Below are 18,198 nucleotides of genomic sequence, written 5' to 3'. Positions count from 1 at the left end.
ATTTCACTGCAAGCCTGACAATGCCAGCATGCACGGTGAATCCCTAAAATGGGGAGGAAAGACACATACTCAGTGTTTGCCAAGGTCATTTAATTATTGGGTTGACTCTGTGTGCTGGGAGGGATACCTACCACTATCTCACGGAACCAGTGAGGTTTACACAGAACACAGGGAAAGAGGCACAGTGACAGTACTATCTAATATCATTGCTAAGTATGTCACATGCATTATCTGCTTTCAGGTTCCCCCAAAGCCTTTGAGATGGGTTCTATCATCACCCTCACTTTACACAGGAGGACACTGAAGCTCAGAAAGTATCCATCAGTCAAGTTCACACCGGCAGGATTAGAACACAGGTTGCTACGACTCTATCCTTTTAACCTCGCTAGTTGACGGCGAACACTGTCACCATGGGAAAGGGTAAGAGTCGGATGAGGAGGGAGCAGGGGTCAGTGGGCTTGCGGGGCAGGAGCTGAGCGCTAGTGTGTGGAGTTACGTTACTGAGAGCCGTCCCCAGGGCTCAGGGGAACAAAAGTTGCGAAGCCCACATTTTTGTTGAGTAACAGATGCTGGCAGAAATCTTAAGTTCAGATCACTCCTTCCAAAAGTTGGTGGTGAAGAAAGGGAAAGACCAAAGGTGGGCCACCCCAGGAGGAGGTGGGGATGAGGGAAGCTGTTCTCTGAGGATGGGGGTACCAGTGCATGTCTAGCAGTGGTGAGGTGGGGCAGCACCTCCCAGCTGGGCACACATAGGAACCCCTTTTTCCAACAAGCCAGTGACTGCCTGTCTGGGGTCTAGGGTACCTCCGGATTGGGGATGGCGTGAGGGAAAAGGCATTCACGATGTTACTGAGTGGCCTCTGCTCTCTAAATGAGAAAACAGTCTTTGTCTGCTGTTGGCCTCCTTTCATCCCATCAGCTAAAAACATCTTTCTAAACATAGCCGTGGGTAAATCCTTAGAGCCAAAACAAAGGAAGCAAATGTGAAATCCTGGTGGAGGGAGTGCAGCTCCCAAGGCAGCCTTTCTGAACCCGGAACTGTCTGCCCCAGTGATGGAGCCTTTATAGGGTGAGGTGATCCCTAACACCCCAACTCCCGTCCAGGGGTGCGGCTCGCAGAGAAAGGCACAGAACCCCCCCCCCCCCCCCCCCGTTATCCTGCTGCCTCTTTGGCTCAGAGATGTAGAGGCGCGTACGTCGTCGAGATTCTAAGCCATGGCTGTTCGGTTTCCCCTTGAAAGGCCACAGAGATCTGCACGCTCCAGGTCCTAAGCCCCAGCTAGGCCGCCGAGCGCGGGCCTGAGCGGAGTGTGGCCGGAGCCCCGCGTGGCCATCGAGATAAGGCTGTGTTGGCGCCTCGGCAAGGCCTGTGCAAAGCACCTGGGCCACCTGGCGTCTGGACGACACCCAGGGAGCTGAGGGATGCGCCCTCCCCATCTGGTGACTGGCATCCCTGGCGGCCAGACAGGAGGAAGGCTTTGGTAGGCGGGGTCTTCGGGTCCTGAGTTGTCCAAAGCTCTGGCTCCAAAAACCTATCTCTGCCGTGGGTGCGACTCACCCACCTGGCTGTTCCGGAGGTACCAGTTCCCATGGCCACTCCTGGCCCCCTGCCTTCCATGCCCCCCACACCGCTCTCCGTCCGTTGCCCATATCCATGAACTTGGACGCCTGGCCTGTGCTAACTTTCCCCACCTCTCCCCAGCCTGCATGTGCACAGAGATGCTCCCTTTCAGCGCTGCCCTGATGAGGGCACTCTGGCTCCACCCCCAGCACTTTTCTTGCCCTGCCTCTCCCTACACGAGCCCGTGAGACCTGGGATCACTGCTCAGAGGAAGGTCTGTATTACTAAGATGGCCCAAAGTATCGCATCTATAGTTTCTAACCGAACAGCCATGGGGGATTGCCATCCTGTTCTGCACAGCACATATGAGGAAACTGAAGACCTACGTGACTGAATAGCTTGCCCGAGATCATCACACAGCAAGTGGGTGGGAAAGCACAGCCGTATGTCCACAGGGCAAGTATGTGTGTGTGTGTGTGCGTGTGTGTGTGTGCGTGTGCGTGTGCGCACGTATGTGACTGCCCAGAGGTTCAGAACAGCGTCCACTCAAATCAACCCGGATCTGGAGTTACAGACTTCTTGTAATCTTCATATTTTTCCCTCGAGGAACATTAGACATAGTCGAATTTAAGTTAAACTTAAGGACAAAACTTTAGAACAAATGCTTAAAGCAGGTCAAGCTCCTAAGGCTCAGCACTGGGATGTTTCCTCACCAACTCTATGCTGTTCTTTTCGGCACGTGTTCTCAGCTCAGTCACCAACTGCCTTCCGTGCATTCACTCGGCACACCGCACGAGCGAACGGGACCACCAGACGCCCGCTTCCAGGGCCCAACCTGGGCCAGGCCCCTCGGCACGGCGTGTCCGTGTCCTTTGCTCCCCATCTTACAGAAGAGGAAACAGAGGCATGGAGACCACCTGACCCAGGTCACACAGCTAGGAAGTGGCAACCAGATGGGAACCCACAGTGTCTGGCTCCAGAGCCCAAGTTCATCCTGTGTCTTCTACTGCATCCCTAACCTTCCGAATTTATTCGAAATCCTGTTATCTTTCTGCTTTTGCCAGAAAACATCTTCCTTTGCCTCTTTCTTGGACCCGAAAAATAATCCCATGTCTCCCAGCAACTACTCCAGCTGCAACCCTCTACCCCGCTGCTGGGGGAACCGGCCCTGGCTCCTAGCCAACATTTGCACGTGAGCCCAGCGGGCAGGGCACCGGGTCTTGGGTCTCCCTCGTGGCACTGGCCCCTCAGAGCCCTATGTGTTTGGTGTTATGTCCCCAACCTGATGGAGGAGGGAGCTGAGGTTGAGAGAAGGTAAGCGACTTGCCCGAGGTCCACAGCCCATGACCTGTGGACCAGGCCCTTCTAGACTGTGCCCCCAAACCAGTGCTCTCTTCTTTATACTCGGTGGGTTTTAAGTCAGAGCACTGAAAATACAGCAACAGCAGGCATTCCTTTGTAAGAGCACACTGAATAGACCTGAAAGTGGCTTCACCCACCACACACTGACAGGCTTCCTCATCTTCCTATCCCCGCATGCGTGGTGGGATTAAAGCAGGGGTCACAGACTCAAATGCCCACGGAGGCCAACAGGCAACGAGATGAGTGGCCCTGCCTGGGGCATTTACTGTACGGTACTAGGAAGTGGTGGGCATGGCGTAAACCAGAGAGCATAAGCCCAGCTTGGTGGGGTGCTACGACTTTGTCTGAATCCATTGTTGCCAGGCGGGAATGTGGGTCTCGTGTTGCCAATTCCAACTACTTTTCAAGAGAAGCCAAGAATGCAGACTTTTATGTGAAATCTCTACATTTCTAAATGATGAAAACTAATTCAAATGGTTCTTGAAACACTTAAGGCGAGCAAAGCACGTCTGGCCACCACGTTCAGTTTGCTGGGTGCCGTTTCGTGACATCCAGCTTAAAAGTTCATAGAGGATATGAGCTTAGTGCATTGAAAGAAAGTTCCACTTCGTGTAAAATTATCAAATGCTTCCCTAAACGTGACATAAACCAAACGAAACACAAACTGGATTCAGCGTGCAGGGCTGAATGTCCAGCTTGAAAAATTTATGGAGGAAATAAGCTGAATTCATTTAAAGAAGGATCACTTTAGTGTAAAAATTATCTGTGCAAATCAAGACAAGCCACACACACACACACACACACACACACACACACACACACACACACACACACCAATTTACTAATGAAGGCGTTTCTCCCAGGAGTGCTTGCTCTGATGACACTTGGTTCAACAGAAGAAAAGGGAAAAGGGCCACTGCTGCCACTACCTCAAGCCTGTCAGGCAGATGCCACAGTACAGAGTCTTGGCGTGACCCCTGCCTTGTCTGCAGTTAACAGATTTGCCGTGGCACACGGTCGTGGAATGATCCTTGGGGAAACCAAGGTGCAGCAAGAGCTAGACTCCCAGTGACCACTAATTGCTCACCCATCTCTGTAGCCTGGTGCCTTTGGCAAAGATACACCCCTATTTTCTCCTTCTTCTTTGGTCAGTGACCTGTTCTCAATTGATACTGTTCTAAAATCTGAGCTCAACCCCCAATGGCCCTGGACCAAGTGACTAGATCTAAGCATACTGCCATTGCTAATGGTCCCTGGGCCCAGCAGTGAGCAGACCGACATGCAGGGAAGGGATGAGAGGGTGAAGGGGCTCTGGATCCCTGGCTTCCCCGGGAAGGATGTGCTCACCAACAGGCCATTGGAGCCGTGGACAGTGACGCAGCGAGAGAACGTGTGGTGGATGGAGAGGTCCTTGACGTACGTGGGCGGGTTGTAGCCTCCCTTTTCATCCACATCGCCCGCCAGGTGGAAGTGAATTGGGTACTGGCCCACCAGCTGCTGGCCCATGTTCTTCAGCTCCACGCCCTCCAGGTGTGCGGCCTTGAACCCCAGTGCAAACTGGGAGAGGAGAGCCCAGAGTCAGAAGGAGTCCATGAGATGCTCCCTGATACCCCTCGCTGCTGCCCACACTCCAGACATGCACACGTGTTGTCTTCAGTGTGCTTTGCTGATCCCCACCTCGGATACTCAGTGAACCAAAGACATTCTCCGCAAATAGGTCAAGATGCCTGACTCTTCCCATCTCAAGGGAGACAGGCTGCTGCTAATGACACAGGAATGTTGCAGGGCAATGAACTGCTTGGAATCAAGAGGTGCAGCGGGACCGTGCAGCGGCTGGGGCTTGCCTCAACCCTCTTTTCCTGCCTCCTAAGCCACTGAGTGTTATGAGAGAGGGATAACCCTGAGGTAATCCGGGGGAGACTGGCAAACAGCATGCCCTAGGACGGCTGGGGAATCCAGGACAGGCTGGACCTCGGGGCAGTAAGAGCCCGTGCTTGGTCCACCATCTGAGGCCCTCTCCTGGCTGTAAGAAGGGGATGCTGAGCTCGGGGTCTTTGTCAGTGTGAGTTGTGGGATGCTTCACATGCTCACGTCATAGTATACCCAGAGCCATTCCTACACATTCCAAAGGAACCACCTGATCACACTCAGTGTCTACACTCCAGGAGCTCACCAAAAAAGCACAGTTCAAAAATGATTCCTGTCCCAAGCTGAGTTCAGCTAACTTCTACTAGAGAAGGATGACTTAAGGACAGGCTAACCATGCCTTCCAAAAACAGGTGTCAGCTGGAATGCCAACTCCAGTAGTGGCTGCCCTGAGAGCTGTGTTAAGAATGATTCTGAGGCCTAGTTTGGGCAAAGTGGGAAGGAGTGCTCTGATCACTTAGGGATTACTCTCAACATGGGAAATGGGGTTGCAGCAGCTTGCGTAACATAAACTGCTATTTCTGCTTAGTTTCCCTAATGAGTTTCTCAGCTGAAGGTTATACCACCACCTCTGTCCCCATCTCATCCCTTGAAACCGACTGGAAATACAGAGAAGTGTTTTAGGAGGTTGCAATGACTGGGAAGCACTGCTAGCATTTAATGAGCAGGGGCCAGGAATGCTAGAAATCTTATATTAGGCCCGTATGACAGAAAAAATGGTCTTACCTATGCCAGTAGGGCCCCCATTATGAACTCTGTAAGTTTCACTCAATTATTCCTTTCAGTTAGATTACCAGAAAGTCTCATCCTTAAAGCATATGATTTTAACTTCTAAAGAACTGTCTTTACAGAACACCAAGGTAATATTGTTATTCTACCAGCTTTAATCTCAAATCATTGGAAGCAATGACCTCGTGAAGAACATTGGGGTGCCGTCTGATATTTAACATGCCAGATAAAGGTACCTCACAGAGAGATGCAAAAGGAATTCCTCTCTGAGTTGAATGCTAGGAAAACATGAGCTCCAACGAATTGATACCATTTTCCTTCACTGTGCAATGAGAACTCTGCAGCTCATCATATCTGTCTGGGTCTTGAGTCTCCACCAGGAAACTCACAGGTAAATGTAACGCTAGAACTTCTAGTTCTTCTCCCCTGTTTATCATCTTCTCTGGTTTTTTGTTTTTGCTTTTTTCTTTGGCCGTGCCGTGAAACATGCGGGATCCTAGCTCCCCAACCAGGGATCGAACCCACGTCCCTTGTGGTGGGAGCACAGAGTCTTAACCACTGGACCGCCAGGGAAGTCCCCATCTTATCTGTATTTTAATGGATCCATTGCAAATGCAAGTTTTTGTGAGTTAAATGCCCGTTCTTTTAGGAAGTGGCCAGGGTTAGACAATGAAGAAAGGGAACGAAAGCTATGATTGAAAGTTGAAAATCAGGAAGGCAGTGTGACACGTGCCATGTGACTGCAGGGTAAGAGACATTCCTCTGTCATCTCTCTTGTTCCCAAGTATGGACAGATGGAATTGCACACAGAGGGATAAGACCCCTCCAATTTCCAGAAAGGTACCCTTCCCTTGCTCCTACCTTTTGCCCCTCCATCCCCTTTCCTACCTAGAATCCCTGCCTATAGGCTGGCATCGCTGGAATCCTCCTAGTTGGGTTGATGGCCTCAGCCAGGCAGACTCATACCTTGATGTGGCCCCCAAAGGTGTCGAAGTCAAAGAAGTTGCAGATGTGGTTGCTGTAGGGGTAGCATCCATCCTCCATCTCCCCCATCACCACGATATTCCGGGTCAGGAGCCCAACCTCGGCCCGCATGTCCACACCATCTACCTCCTCCCCAATGTGCAGGTACCTTGGTTTCCCTAGGGCAGAAAGGAGGGAAAGTGGGAAATCAGAGGGACTGCGTGTGCCCACTGTCTTCCAGGGCCCTGCCAGGTGCTTCCGCTGCTTACATGGTGCATGGTGGTCCCCGCGGCCCCGAGTCCCATTTTATAGAAGAACGAAGCCCAGGGAGGTGAAATGACTTGCCTGAGTGAAGAGGCAGGATTCACAGCCATGCATGCTTATGTCTGAAGCCCATGGCAAAAATGACTGTTTCTCCCTCCATTTCTGTCCCCTCTTCTTGCTTGTCCGTACTAGAATCTTCTATTTTAGCTAGACACAAGGATCCCCGGGACAGCCACATTTCCCAGCCTCCCTGCAGGTCAGTGTGGTCACAGGATAGCAGAAGGAACGTGTGCACCCTTCAGGTGGCCCCTGCTCTGCCATAGGGCTGGGATATGGACGCTGTTGGTGGGCCAGCCTCGTCCATGTGGGTGTGAACACACCCTGGAGGTGGCAGAGCAACGTGAGAGAAGAAACCCAGTCTCTGGATGATCCCACAGAGCTCACGCCCTGGACCGCCTACCCGTTGGGAGTCTTACAGACACAAAACAAACCCTCTCTTGAGAGCGAATGCTTTAAAGCAGTGCAAATCCATATTCTGCTGAAGTCGGCAAATCTATGTTCTCCTCAACCTCCTGTAGAGTGTGTGTCTACAACTGAATTTTCTAGAAAGAACTAGATTGGAGCTTCTGTGTCCAGCACTGCCGGGCTCTGGATGCCACTATGGTAGCATATAGAACAATGAAAGAGAGCTTGCACCCCACTCTGTGCTGACCTCACCACGACCTCCCTCCCTCTCGCTGGCCTTGGAGGAGAGGATGCTCTCTCTCTCGTGCCACTGACCTCAGCCCCAGCCCCTCCCATAAGCTCAAGAGCCTTGAATCCAATAGCCCTCCCCTTCTAGTAGCTTCATTTCATCCCTCACTTGGGTTCATGTTCTGTTTTGAGACTCGTCTAGGCCTTCCTATCTTTATTTTTTTCTTGATGTTATAATTTTTCTGGAAGTTTTTTTTATTGGAGTATAGCTGCTTTACAATTAGGCCTTCCTATCTTTAAAAACTAACAATCAGGGGCTTCCCTGGTGGCGCAGTGGTTGAGAGTCCGCCTGCCGATGCAGGGGACACGGGTTCGTGCCCCGGTCCGGGAGGATCCCACATGCCGCGGAGCGGCTGGGCCCGTGAGCCATGGCCGCTGAGACTGCGTCCAGAGCCTGTGCTCCGCAACGGGAGAAGCCACAAGAGTGAGAGGCCCGCGTACCGCAAAAAAAAAAAAAAAAGGTGCAGGGTGACAGGAGTTTGGAACTGTCTTTGATCGTCACCTCCACAACAATCCCAAACTCTTCTCTGGAATAAAGAGACCTCAGGCTGCCTCTAGACTCAGCTGGTCCCTGAGACTGCTGACCTGCCTGGTAGGTGCTTTCTCTTCTTTTTGATGATGCAATTGTAGAGACAGCAACAACCTCTCATGTCGATTCGCAGCCTGAACCACTGGGCTTTCACTTGACTTGAGCAACAAGGCACGGCTCAGCCCCGTGACACCACTCGTGCCCACGTGCAAAGGCTGTGGTTATAAGAGCCCTGAGCAGCACCCACTGATGGTGACCTCACCCTGCTCTCTCATCCCCAGGGAGCGCTGGCTTCCCTGCCCACCCCTTCACCCAGCTTACATCCCGTGGGTGGCTCTGCAGCCTTTTAAAGGATGTTTGTTGTTCTGGAATTCTGCAGACTCAGGGAGATGGTGGTTTCTTTGAAGCATCTCAGTTTAAGATGTGAGACGGGTGCACGGCAAAGCTGAAAAAATATTCCCTTTGGAATCGGTATTTGCCTCCTCTGGCTGTTGTAACAACTTACCACAAACTCAGTGGCTTAAAACAACAGAAATTTCTATTCTGATAGTCCTGGAGGTCAGAAGTCCAAAATCCATTTCACTGGGTCAGCAGTCAGGGAGTTGCCAGGGCTGGTCCCGTCAGGGGCTCAGGGGAGAACCAGTTCCTGGCCTTTTGCAGACCCTTGCAGCTGCCAGCACTCCTCGGCTGGTGGCCCCTTCCTCCAATCTGCTATGTCATCACATCTGACTCTGACCCTCCTGTACCCCTCCTTTTAAGGACCCTTTTTTTTTTTTTTTTTTTGTGGTACGCAGGCCTCTCACTGTTGTGGCCTCTCCCGTTGCGGAGCACAGGCTCCGGACGCGCAGGCTCAGCGGCCATGGCTCACGGGCCCAGCCGCTCCGCGGCATGTGGGATCCTCCCGGACCGGGGCACGAACCCGCGTCCCCTGCATCGGCAGGCGGACGCTCAACCATTGCGCCACCAGGGAAGCCTAAGGACCGTTTTGATTCCACTGAACCCACCCAGATAATCCGGGTTCACCCCCCATCTCGTGAACCTTAATCACATCTGCAAAGTCCCTTTTGCCACATAAGGTAACACATTCCCAGTTGCCAAAGATTAGCACGTGGACACCTTTGAGGGCTGTTAGTCAGTCTATAACAGAGTCCCTCTTTTAAAAAGTCTCAGGTAATAAAAAAAAAATTAACTTTTCAAAGAGGCTATTTACTGGAATTTACTGTTATCCCCTGAGCCGAAGGTCTGTGTCCCCTGTCAAAGGGATGTCACGGATAGGCGGCTGTCAGGCCTTAAGTCTCATTCAGGGTCCTGACATCACCCAGTGGAAAGAGTTTAAAACAAGTTAGTGCTGCAGAATACCGGTGCCTCATCCTCCAGCACATCCCACTGTGGCTTCTGGTTTGGGTCACAGGGCCACGAGTCTGTCCAGTTTGAAGGTCCAGAAGCAGAGTCCCCTCTAGCACCCATGCAGGAGCCTCTATCCCACCCCTGGCTCGTCCTCTGCCCATTGGCTCTGGGGCCTTTACACAGCCAGTTACGAGGCCCTCGGGTTGGGGGGAGGTTAGGGTCTTCTGCAAAAAGAGCTTTGCCCTGGGTTCTGAGTGACCCCAGCTGGACAGAGAGCTGCACCCAGAGCAGCGTCTGATGCTGACAAGGAAAGAGACTCCCACGCGTGCCAGCCCTGAACACCCAAGGTCCAGCGACTGACACACTGAGCATCGATCATAACTGCATCTAAGGATAGACAGTCAGACCCGGAAGGACCCGGAATGGCTTTCTGCCGTCACTTAGGCCAGCTCGCTAACTTCACATTTGAGGAAACGGAAGGCAGACGGTGCTCAGGGCCGGCCTGGTGGAGACAGGGCGAGGATGGGGGGACGCGGCCCCCAGGAAGGGATGCCCTTTCAAGCCCTTACGACTGGTGCTGGGGACACTTTCTCTTCACCACCAGGCTCTGGCTCTGGGACCCAGTGAGTGCCATGGGCCTGGACCTTCGCCATAAGCACCTGAAACGTGACACCTGTCTTTCCAGCACCTCTTTACTCTCCGTGGACCCTTGACTCTGACTTCGAGGGCTGAGCATGTCACCTGCGTCCAGGCAGCAGTGATCTCTCATGCCAGCCACTGGGGGTGCACTGCCTTCCCTCTCTCTCGGGGAGGACCTGCCGCCAGGGGGTAGTCAGCAGGCGGCCTCCAGCTCAGGAGCTCCTGTGTCTGCTCCAAGGTCATGCTCTGCTTGGGTTCCTCCCAGTGACTAAAGCACAGCCGAGGTCCTGGAGCCCGGCCGCTGCTTCCCCACGCAGGATCCCCTGATAGGCAGGCTGTGCTCGGAGGGCCCCCCGCTTTCCCTAGTCTCCCGAACCACCCAGCTCAGAACACTCCCTGCAGGTAAGTGGGTCAGTAGAAATGGACCCTTCTTTTTTCCCAGAGCTGGGCATCTTTCCCCAAGTACTTGCAGGCTCCTGGTCTTCCGAGCCTCATGCCTCTGGGCACGGTGGACCCAGGCCTCTTCACTAGTGGACCCCCCAATGAACAGCTCTCCTGGCAACACACAGAAAAACTTCCAAAGGCTTCCTCAACCGAGCAAAGCCACCCGGGACCGTTCTTGGGGTGCAGAAGCGAACGCTGCCTGCCAGAGCCCTAGAGGCAGTTCAGAGGTGAACTTGCCAAAGCAAGCGATGGGGGCCTGAGGGTCTGGTCCCGAGAGGCACAGCATAGAGCCTGCTTCCCAAAAGGATGTCCCCCCAAGCCCCGCCACCCAGGGCTCAGCACGTTACAGAAGAGGCTACAGGGAGCAGCAAGCTCTGTCCTACCGGAGGCGCGGGAAAGGAGCTTCCCATGCAGCTCCGGGGCGCACAGAGCTGCCTAGCCGCCCGCAGCATGGACAGAGTAAAACCCAAATTCCTGTGGGCTTACCCGCCATCACTCCCACACGTCCCCTTCTGCTCCAGCCAGACCCGACCACCCCATCATTCCCCGAGCAAGCTTCTGCTCGTTCACATCTCAGACCTTTTATCGAAGCTGCTCTCTCTAGCTGGGACAGCCTCCTCCGTTCGTCCACGGAGCAAATCACCTCGTCCCTCAAGATCCAGCTCTGGTGGCTCCTTCTCAGTGAAGTCTTCCCCGACTAACCCTCAGCATTAGCCTTTGCATCTTGGGGTCTCCACGGTGCTTGGGGGAGCCAGGAAACCAGGCCAAGCCTCCGCATCTCTAGGCTATGCACCTCCAGATTTCCAACCATCCCTCAAAGTGTACGCGTTTGGGAGTTCAGGAGGCTCCTCTCAATTTGTCAGCATCCCCCCGTAAAATATGGCGTCCAGGGACTTCCCTGGAGGTTCCAGTGTTTGAGACACTGAGCTTCCAATGCAGGGTGCGCGGGTTCGATCCCTGGTCGGCGACTAAAATCCCACATGCTGTGTGACACAACCAAAAAAAAAAAAAGGGGGTGTCCAGGCAGGGTGCGGACCAGAGGCTCCTGTTCCTGTGGGTGGCCAGAGGGCCTTCCTCGGGGACCCAGTCTCAACACAACTGGAGAGGTGGGACAGATGCGGAGGACTGTGGCTCTGCAGCCAGGCTGTCCGTGTGGGATTCTGACTCAGATCATAGCCCTGAGTCCCTGAACACATTATTTAAGCTCCTGAACCTCAGACCCTTTATCTATAAAATGGAGATAACAATAGCACATATCTCGAAAGGTAGCTATGGCTGTGAAATGAGTTAATCCATGGAATGTGCCTGGAACAGCCCCGAGGGCATGGTAGGGGGCTAGTGTGACAGAAGTGACACATGCAGCTGTCCCCACGTGAAGGCTGGAACCCAGGACTCCCACCGCTAGCTTCATACCTATAATGATGAGCATGGAAGATAACAGGTTCGACAGCTTTCTTTGTTCTACGGGGAAAAGCAGCAAGGGGGTAGGGCTGACTTCCAGGTAGATGGACAACTGTGCTGATTAGACTGCTGGGAGCAGACTCAGTAAGACGGATTGAGAGCTGAAAGAATATTCCGGTCCCACCGCCTCCTTCCCCTACGTGGGGCTCCCTATCAGGATTTTACAAACCTTACCGCCAGTTTATCTGTCCCGCTGCTGCAGTTACAGCCCACTCCCAGGCCACCGTCCCAGGGAAGCTGTGCACCCCGCTTTCCCAGCATCCCACCCTGTCTGTGGAATTCTCCCACGCGGCCTTCACCCCTCCCTTCTGTCTCCAGGCTCTGATACAGGAAGGCCAACCAGGGGAAAGCAGACGCGGCCAAGCCAGATTTGTCCCGAATAATCCACAAGGGCCATGAGCACAGATGAGGGGTGGGGAAGGCATGGGATGCAGAAGGACTCTGCACAGCTGCCCCGCACAGGAATAAAACATCGACCCTTCCAAGTCCTCATCCTACGACAGGCCCGGTTCCACAATCCGCCCTCTTCCGAGCCCTCTCTACAGGGCAAGCATGGCACTAAACACTCCGGAGTCGAGAAGGGTAAAACATCAAGGATCTTCCAGTGGGAGAAACAGACCCCTGTACGTGTGGCTCAGACCCAGCAGGGCCCAGGGTTTCTGCAGGAGGGGGGAGTGTGGTCTGCCCTTCTCAGACCACGAGGACAAGCCCAGAGGGACTTAGGCTGGAGGGTCCCAGAAAGGCAAATTTAAACTACAGAGCTCCCAGATCCCTCCTCCAGTCCAGTCATCTTTGAGAGAAGAAGTTGGGAACAGGGTCCCTCCTGGAGGAAGGATGAAGCAGAACATATCACCTTCGAGCCAGAGAGCTCTGAGTTTGAATCCTGGCTCAGATCGACCAAGTAGACTTGCTTGGTCTATACCAGCAGCCCTCACTAGAAAGTTCTGAGATGATGGAAATGCTCTAGTCCGTGTTGTCCGATATGGTAGCCACTAGCCACATGTGGCCAGTGAACTCTTGAAATCTGCCTGCAGGACTGAGGAATGGAATTTTTATTAGTTTCAATTAAATTTATGCAGCCCCATGTGGCTGCTGACTACCATATTGGAAAGCATGAGTCTAGACGTTTAATTTCCATGGACATCAGTTTCCTCATCTGTGTCATGGAGAAAACAGTAGCACCCGCCTTGTCAGGTTGTCATGAAGAGTGAGCAAGTTGGTTTACGTAAAGTGCTTTAGCATATCACGGGAAACTCAAACAATGTTAATACTAATTAGTAGTAGTACTTCAAAGTGTGTGATGGGGGGCTTATAAAACAAAGTGGGAAGTTGAGAATGAAAATAGGGTAGAAAATTGAGGGGATTTCTTTTTTCTTTTTCTTTTTTTTTTTTTTTTTTACTGACGAAGGATGTATTTATTTTAAACGATTACATAAGATTCAGCTTAAGAATCATAAGGAGGAGATTTCTAATTGCCATGTCGGGAGGTGTTGAAAATCACACTGTGGTTGGCAAAACCTTGAAATATTTTTTTAGATGATTCACACATTTTCATGACTTTGTTACCCCCATCTGTTTCTCGTCAGAAAATCGTTATGCAAAAAGGCCTGTTTACTGGAATTTGGGGGCAGTGAGGAAGGAGGATCCAGGAGGGCTGTGTCCCTCTCTGCAGCCAGCCTGGGGAGGAGAACACGAATTGGTAATTGGATGGGGGGCACAGTTATGGAAAAGAACAAAGCAGGTGGAGTCCTTGCTCCGTGTCAGTGGGGGATGGAGGGCCAGAGAACGGGCTTGGAGCTGAAGAGGAGAAATGTAAGCCTCCCTAGGACAGCCAGACAAACAGAAAGACACACATGCGCGCGCGCGCACACACACACACACACACGCCTCATAGATACCCCTCCCTGGGGCTTTTCCGACGCTGTCCACCAGGAGGCACTGTTTTCATGTAAGCCCTAAAGCTTCTGAGCAAGATGGTCCACTCTGAGCCTAGTACCTTTAAGGAGGGAGGGGCTTGGCAGGGTGGGGGAGCTGCTGGAGATACAGACACAGGCAGTCCTAAACCAGGGGCGTTTGGAGGGTCCTGAGGGGGATGCATCATCTTCTCCACTTACCCTTCCCTCCCTTGGTACTCAGGGCCCAGAGCAGCCCCGTCTCACCCTCTGTCCAGCCTGCACAGCCCTCATGAAGCCCCTGGAACTGTTGGCCAAACATTGCCACCTGCAGCAACGCGCCATCATGCACACCCAAACCACGCCGTTGGGCGAGGCGGGGGTGCCCCAGGATCGCACGGCTTCCTCATTCTCAGGGTCACTCTTGGCACACACTGCTGCCCTATTAGGACTTGCTCAAGATGAAATTTCCCCTCCAGGCCTAGGGTGCTCAACAATGAGGTGCAGATGAGGGCCGGTGAGAACAAAGTGCCCCTCCCAGGGTGCCCCTCCTCCTACCTCCCTGCAGGCAAGGCCTTAAAGGCAAGCTTTCACCCTCCCAGAAGCCACAAGGGCAGCCCCAGCTCCATGGGTCACTTAGGCTAGGCCTGTGAGCCATGGCCGCTGAGCCTGCGCGTCCAGAGCCTGTGCTCCGCAACGGGAGAGGCCACAACAGTGAGAGGCCTGCGTACCGCAAAAAAAACCAAAACCAAAAACAAAAACAAAAACAAAAAACAGTGAGCAGTGACATCCCCTCAAACGGTCTGAATGCCACTCCTGACAAGAGTCCCAGAGGACACCTGGCATCCCAGAAGGCCTGTCCACATGTATTGTCCTCAGGAGACGCAGAAGGCACCCAGTGAAGACCCAAGGGTCCAACAATCACTAGGAATTGCTTCGCTTGGTGCTGTCCTGTAAGTGGGGGTCTAGGAAGTCTAATAAGCCATTGTACTCAGAAGAAAGCCCCAAGGTGCCAATTGGGGTCTCCGCTTCCTCCAGCCCCCCGTTTCCCTGTCAAGCTACCTGGGTCTTCTTCTGGAATTGGAGCATTGCCTGCTCTTCCCAGCACAGGGTCTTTGCTGCCCCTCCCCTCTTTCCTGGTTACCTCTCTGCTCAATCATTAATTCCTCTGGGGAGTCTTCCACGCCTTTGCCAAACCCCCGTTTCCGATGCTCCCATCAATCCCCCATCTTCCTCTTCCATGGCCTTTCTCACATTTGGGATTTCGTTTTTATTGGGATGATTCTTTGCTGGATATCCATTTTCACAGCTGCCTAAGGGCCGAGAACTTGTCTATGTGGTTCACCATGGCTTCCCAAAGCCTGGAGCATCGCCTGGCATAGACTACGTGCTCTTTGTTTGTTGAATACATGATGACCTGCTCCTTGCCACCTCCCTGCGGGTGTCCTTGTGATGGAGGAGTGAGGATGCCTGTCCAGCCTGAGGGTGGAGGGAGGGTGGGGCATGCACATTCACAGGAAGAGCCTCCACACCCAGAAGCATCAGGACACGTAGACAACTGCAGGCCTGGCAGACCTCGTGTGTCTGTTACTAATAATGACAGAAATGGCTTGCTTCTCTCCCTCTATAACTTCCTTTAAACTGCATGTCCCCAAAGAGCGGAATCGATAAGCTATAAAATATACAGGTTTCAACCACTGGCCTGTGGCTCATGTCCCTTCCCTCCTTTCCATCCTTAAGTTTAGTTGCTAAACTACTGCACCTAATACTACTACTAGTAACAGCTAACACGAATGGAGCACTTATCACGTTCCAGGCACTATTTTAAGTATCTCTTTAAGTATCTCTTTAACTCCTTTAATCTTCACAACAGCCCTTTGAAGTAGTTGTGATCATTATCTCCATTTTATACATGAGAAAACAGGGGCAAAGGGAAGTTACGTAATTGTCTAACGTCCTTTGGCTAATCACTGCCATTCCTAGAACCTCTTTAAACTATTTTGCCCTCTACCAAAAAAAAAAAAAGTCTTCCTCAAAACGTCTTCAGAAAATGTGACGAACAGCACGACCCTCCGTCTAACGTGATAAATCAAACCGTAAACAGCCGCACACAGAGAGCATCTTTGCATCAGACAGTTTCCAGGGTGATGGTTCACGTTGTTGCACAGTATCCACCACGTGAAAGCCCCTATGACAGATTCCCCAGTAGCCCAGAGCTAAGGGAAAGTTGCCTCTCTTGGCTTCTGGTCCCCTTCCTTGTATTAGACAATATTAGTTAAGTAATTGGTGAAGTTCCTTTCTCTGCTCTGGCTGCCAGGAAGCTCAGAGATGGTCTATTGGTCTATTGGTCTATTGATCTATTGGTCTATGGTCTATTTCAGTAGCTTCTGCTAACTTCATTTCCCACCCCCCTTTCTGCTGACTTTATTCTCCATCCATCAGTCTTTCATTACTTAGACATGTATCTTTCACTCTGTTTTTTTTTTTCTTCCCCCCCCCCGCTCCGGAGGAAGATCTACCTGGACTTGTGTTCATTCTAAGAGACCCCGAAACCTTTTTTGAAGAAGGTAGGGGTTTCAAACAAATTATCATTTAAGGTATCATTCTGTTACCTTGTCAAGGAACAAATGTTTGGTCATCTCAGCCTCTGCCCACAAACTGCTACCCCCTTCCCTCTCTCTCGCCACACCCACCACATCACAATCTCTGGAAACAGTTACAGCCTTCCTTTTGCAGTTCTGAGTCTAGAGCTGGTGCCCCAGGATCACAGCTGCAGCATTTGTGGACCGCCTCAGCTACATGCCCTCCAGGGTCCCCATCCCCATGAAAAAAATTATGCCATTGGACTCCATCACACGTTCTCACTTTTTGAAACCTTTGTGCCCCCAAATTCTTTCTCAAGCACTCTTCCACTAGCCAAAAAGATTCTGTTGAATTTTACCTTTTGTAGTTTTATTTCCAAAATAATAGATACTCTGAATATATTGGTAACGCTTTCTCAATTCATAGTCTTCCTTCTACCCCCAAATTCTCATACTTCTCCAGGTGCCATGGTTCTGCGGCAGCCAATACTTTTTTTCCTTAATTTTTATGGGGGTAGAGTTGATTTACAGTGTTGTGTTAGTTTCAGGTGTACAGCAAAGTGATTCAGTTATGCATATACATATATCTACTCTTTTTTAGATTCTTTTCCCATATAGGCCATTACAGAGTATTAATAGAGTTCCCTGTGCTATACAGTAGATCTTTATTAGTTATCCATTTTATATATAGTAGTGTGTATATGTTAATTCCAATCTTCCAATTTCTCCCTACCCCCCTTTACCATAAGTTTGTTTTCTATATCTGTAACTCTCTTTGTTTTGTAGATAAGTTCATTTGTACCTTTTTTTAAGATTCCACATACAGCAGCTGACATTTTTAATGCCCAGTATTGATTCTCCTTTCTCTGGTAATACATCCCAATTTTCCTTTGGGGAGCGACTCTGTCCATACAATGCAGTCGTAGAAGGACGGTCATTGAAGGTGCCCTAGCCAGAGGGTGAGCACAAGAGACACCAGCCCAATCAGTGCCATCTCCCTGGAAGCTAACTTTTGAGCACCATGTCCCAGGATGCGCAAACAGTGATGCCTTAAGGATGCTGCCCATTCGTTCCTGCTACCCAGACCCCTGAAGCTGCCCTGTTCCTGGTCCTTTATTGCACCTTGGCCACGCAGCTTTCACTTAGTTCTCTAAACTGAATAGCCTCAATGAATTCGTTTTTTTGTTTAAGATAGTCAAGTTGGATTCTGTTGCTTACAACAAAGAACTCTAACTGATACATAACTCCCCCAACTAAGAATAATTGACCTGGACTATACTTAAGGTCTCTTTAACCTCTAACGATCTGTAATTCCAGTAACCTCACACAACATAAATGACAGGGCATCCAAGGCAAGATTTAGGAGAAGAAAAAGGAAAATGTGAAAGCTACAGAAAGAAGAGATTTAAAATGTTGTGGTAGGTTAATTATTGCCTAGCAAATGTTCATTCCCTCCCTTCTATCTTAATGGGAAAAATAGAGTTCCCCATTCACGTTGAGTTGGACCACGTGATCTGTTTTGGTCAATGGAAAGTGGGTGTCAAAGGGTGCTAGTTCTGATCGCAAGGCCTTAAGAGTCCTCCCGTGTTTCGGTTCACTTCTCCCCCGCGAGAAGAGTATGTCCTAGGAAGAATGAGACGCACGTGGAGCTGACCCGAACCCAGCTCTCAGCCTGGAGCCAAGTTTAGTGTGGAGAAGATGAACCCTAGACAGCCTGTAGGTGCACGAGTAAGAAATAAATGCTTG

The 18,198-nt window shown here is 51.4% G+C and overlaps 1 protein-coding gene across 6 annotated transcripts in view; it reads right to left on the bottom strand.

Annotated features, from left to right (window-relative positions):
- Window positions 1–18,198, bottom strand: part of CEMIP (cell migration inducing hyaluronidase 1) — a 163,477-nt gene that overhangs the window by 35,672 nt on the left and 109,607 nt on the right. For all 6 annotated transcript variants that reach the window (XM_027089408.1, XM_027089407.1, XM_027089411.1 and 3 more), the window contains 2 exons: window positions 6,545–6,720; window positions 4,271–4,480 (listed from right to left, as the gene is read on the bottom strand). In XM_027089408.1, the coding sequence (XP_026945209.1) occupies window positions 4,271–4,480; window positions 6,545–6,720 (386 nt within the window). The remainder of the gene's footprint in view (window positions 1–4,270; window positions 4,481–6,544; window positions 6,721–18,198) is intronic.

This window comes from Aethalodelphis obliquidens, unplaced genomic scaffold (genome assembly GCF_003676395.1).
Source record: "Aethalodelphis obliquidens isolate GAN/ISIS:26980383/991018 unplaced genomic scaffold, ASM367639v1 scaffold65, whole genome shotgun sequence".
Classification (NCBI taxonomy): domain Eukaryota; kingdom Metazoa; phylum Chordata; class Mammalia; order Artiodactyla; family Delphinidae; genus Aethalodelphis; species Aethalodelphis obliquidens.
The sequence above is the reverse complement of the archived record's forward strand: the minus strand, read 5'-3'. Positions and strand labels throughout refer to the sequence as shown.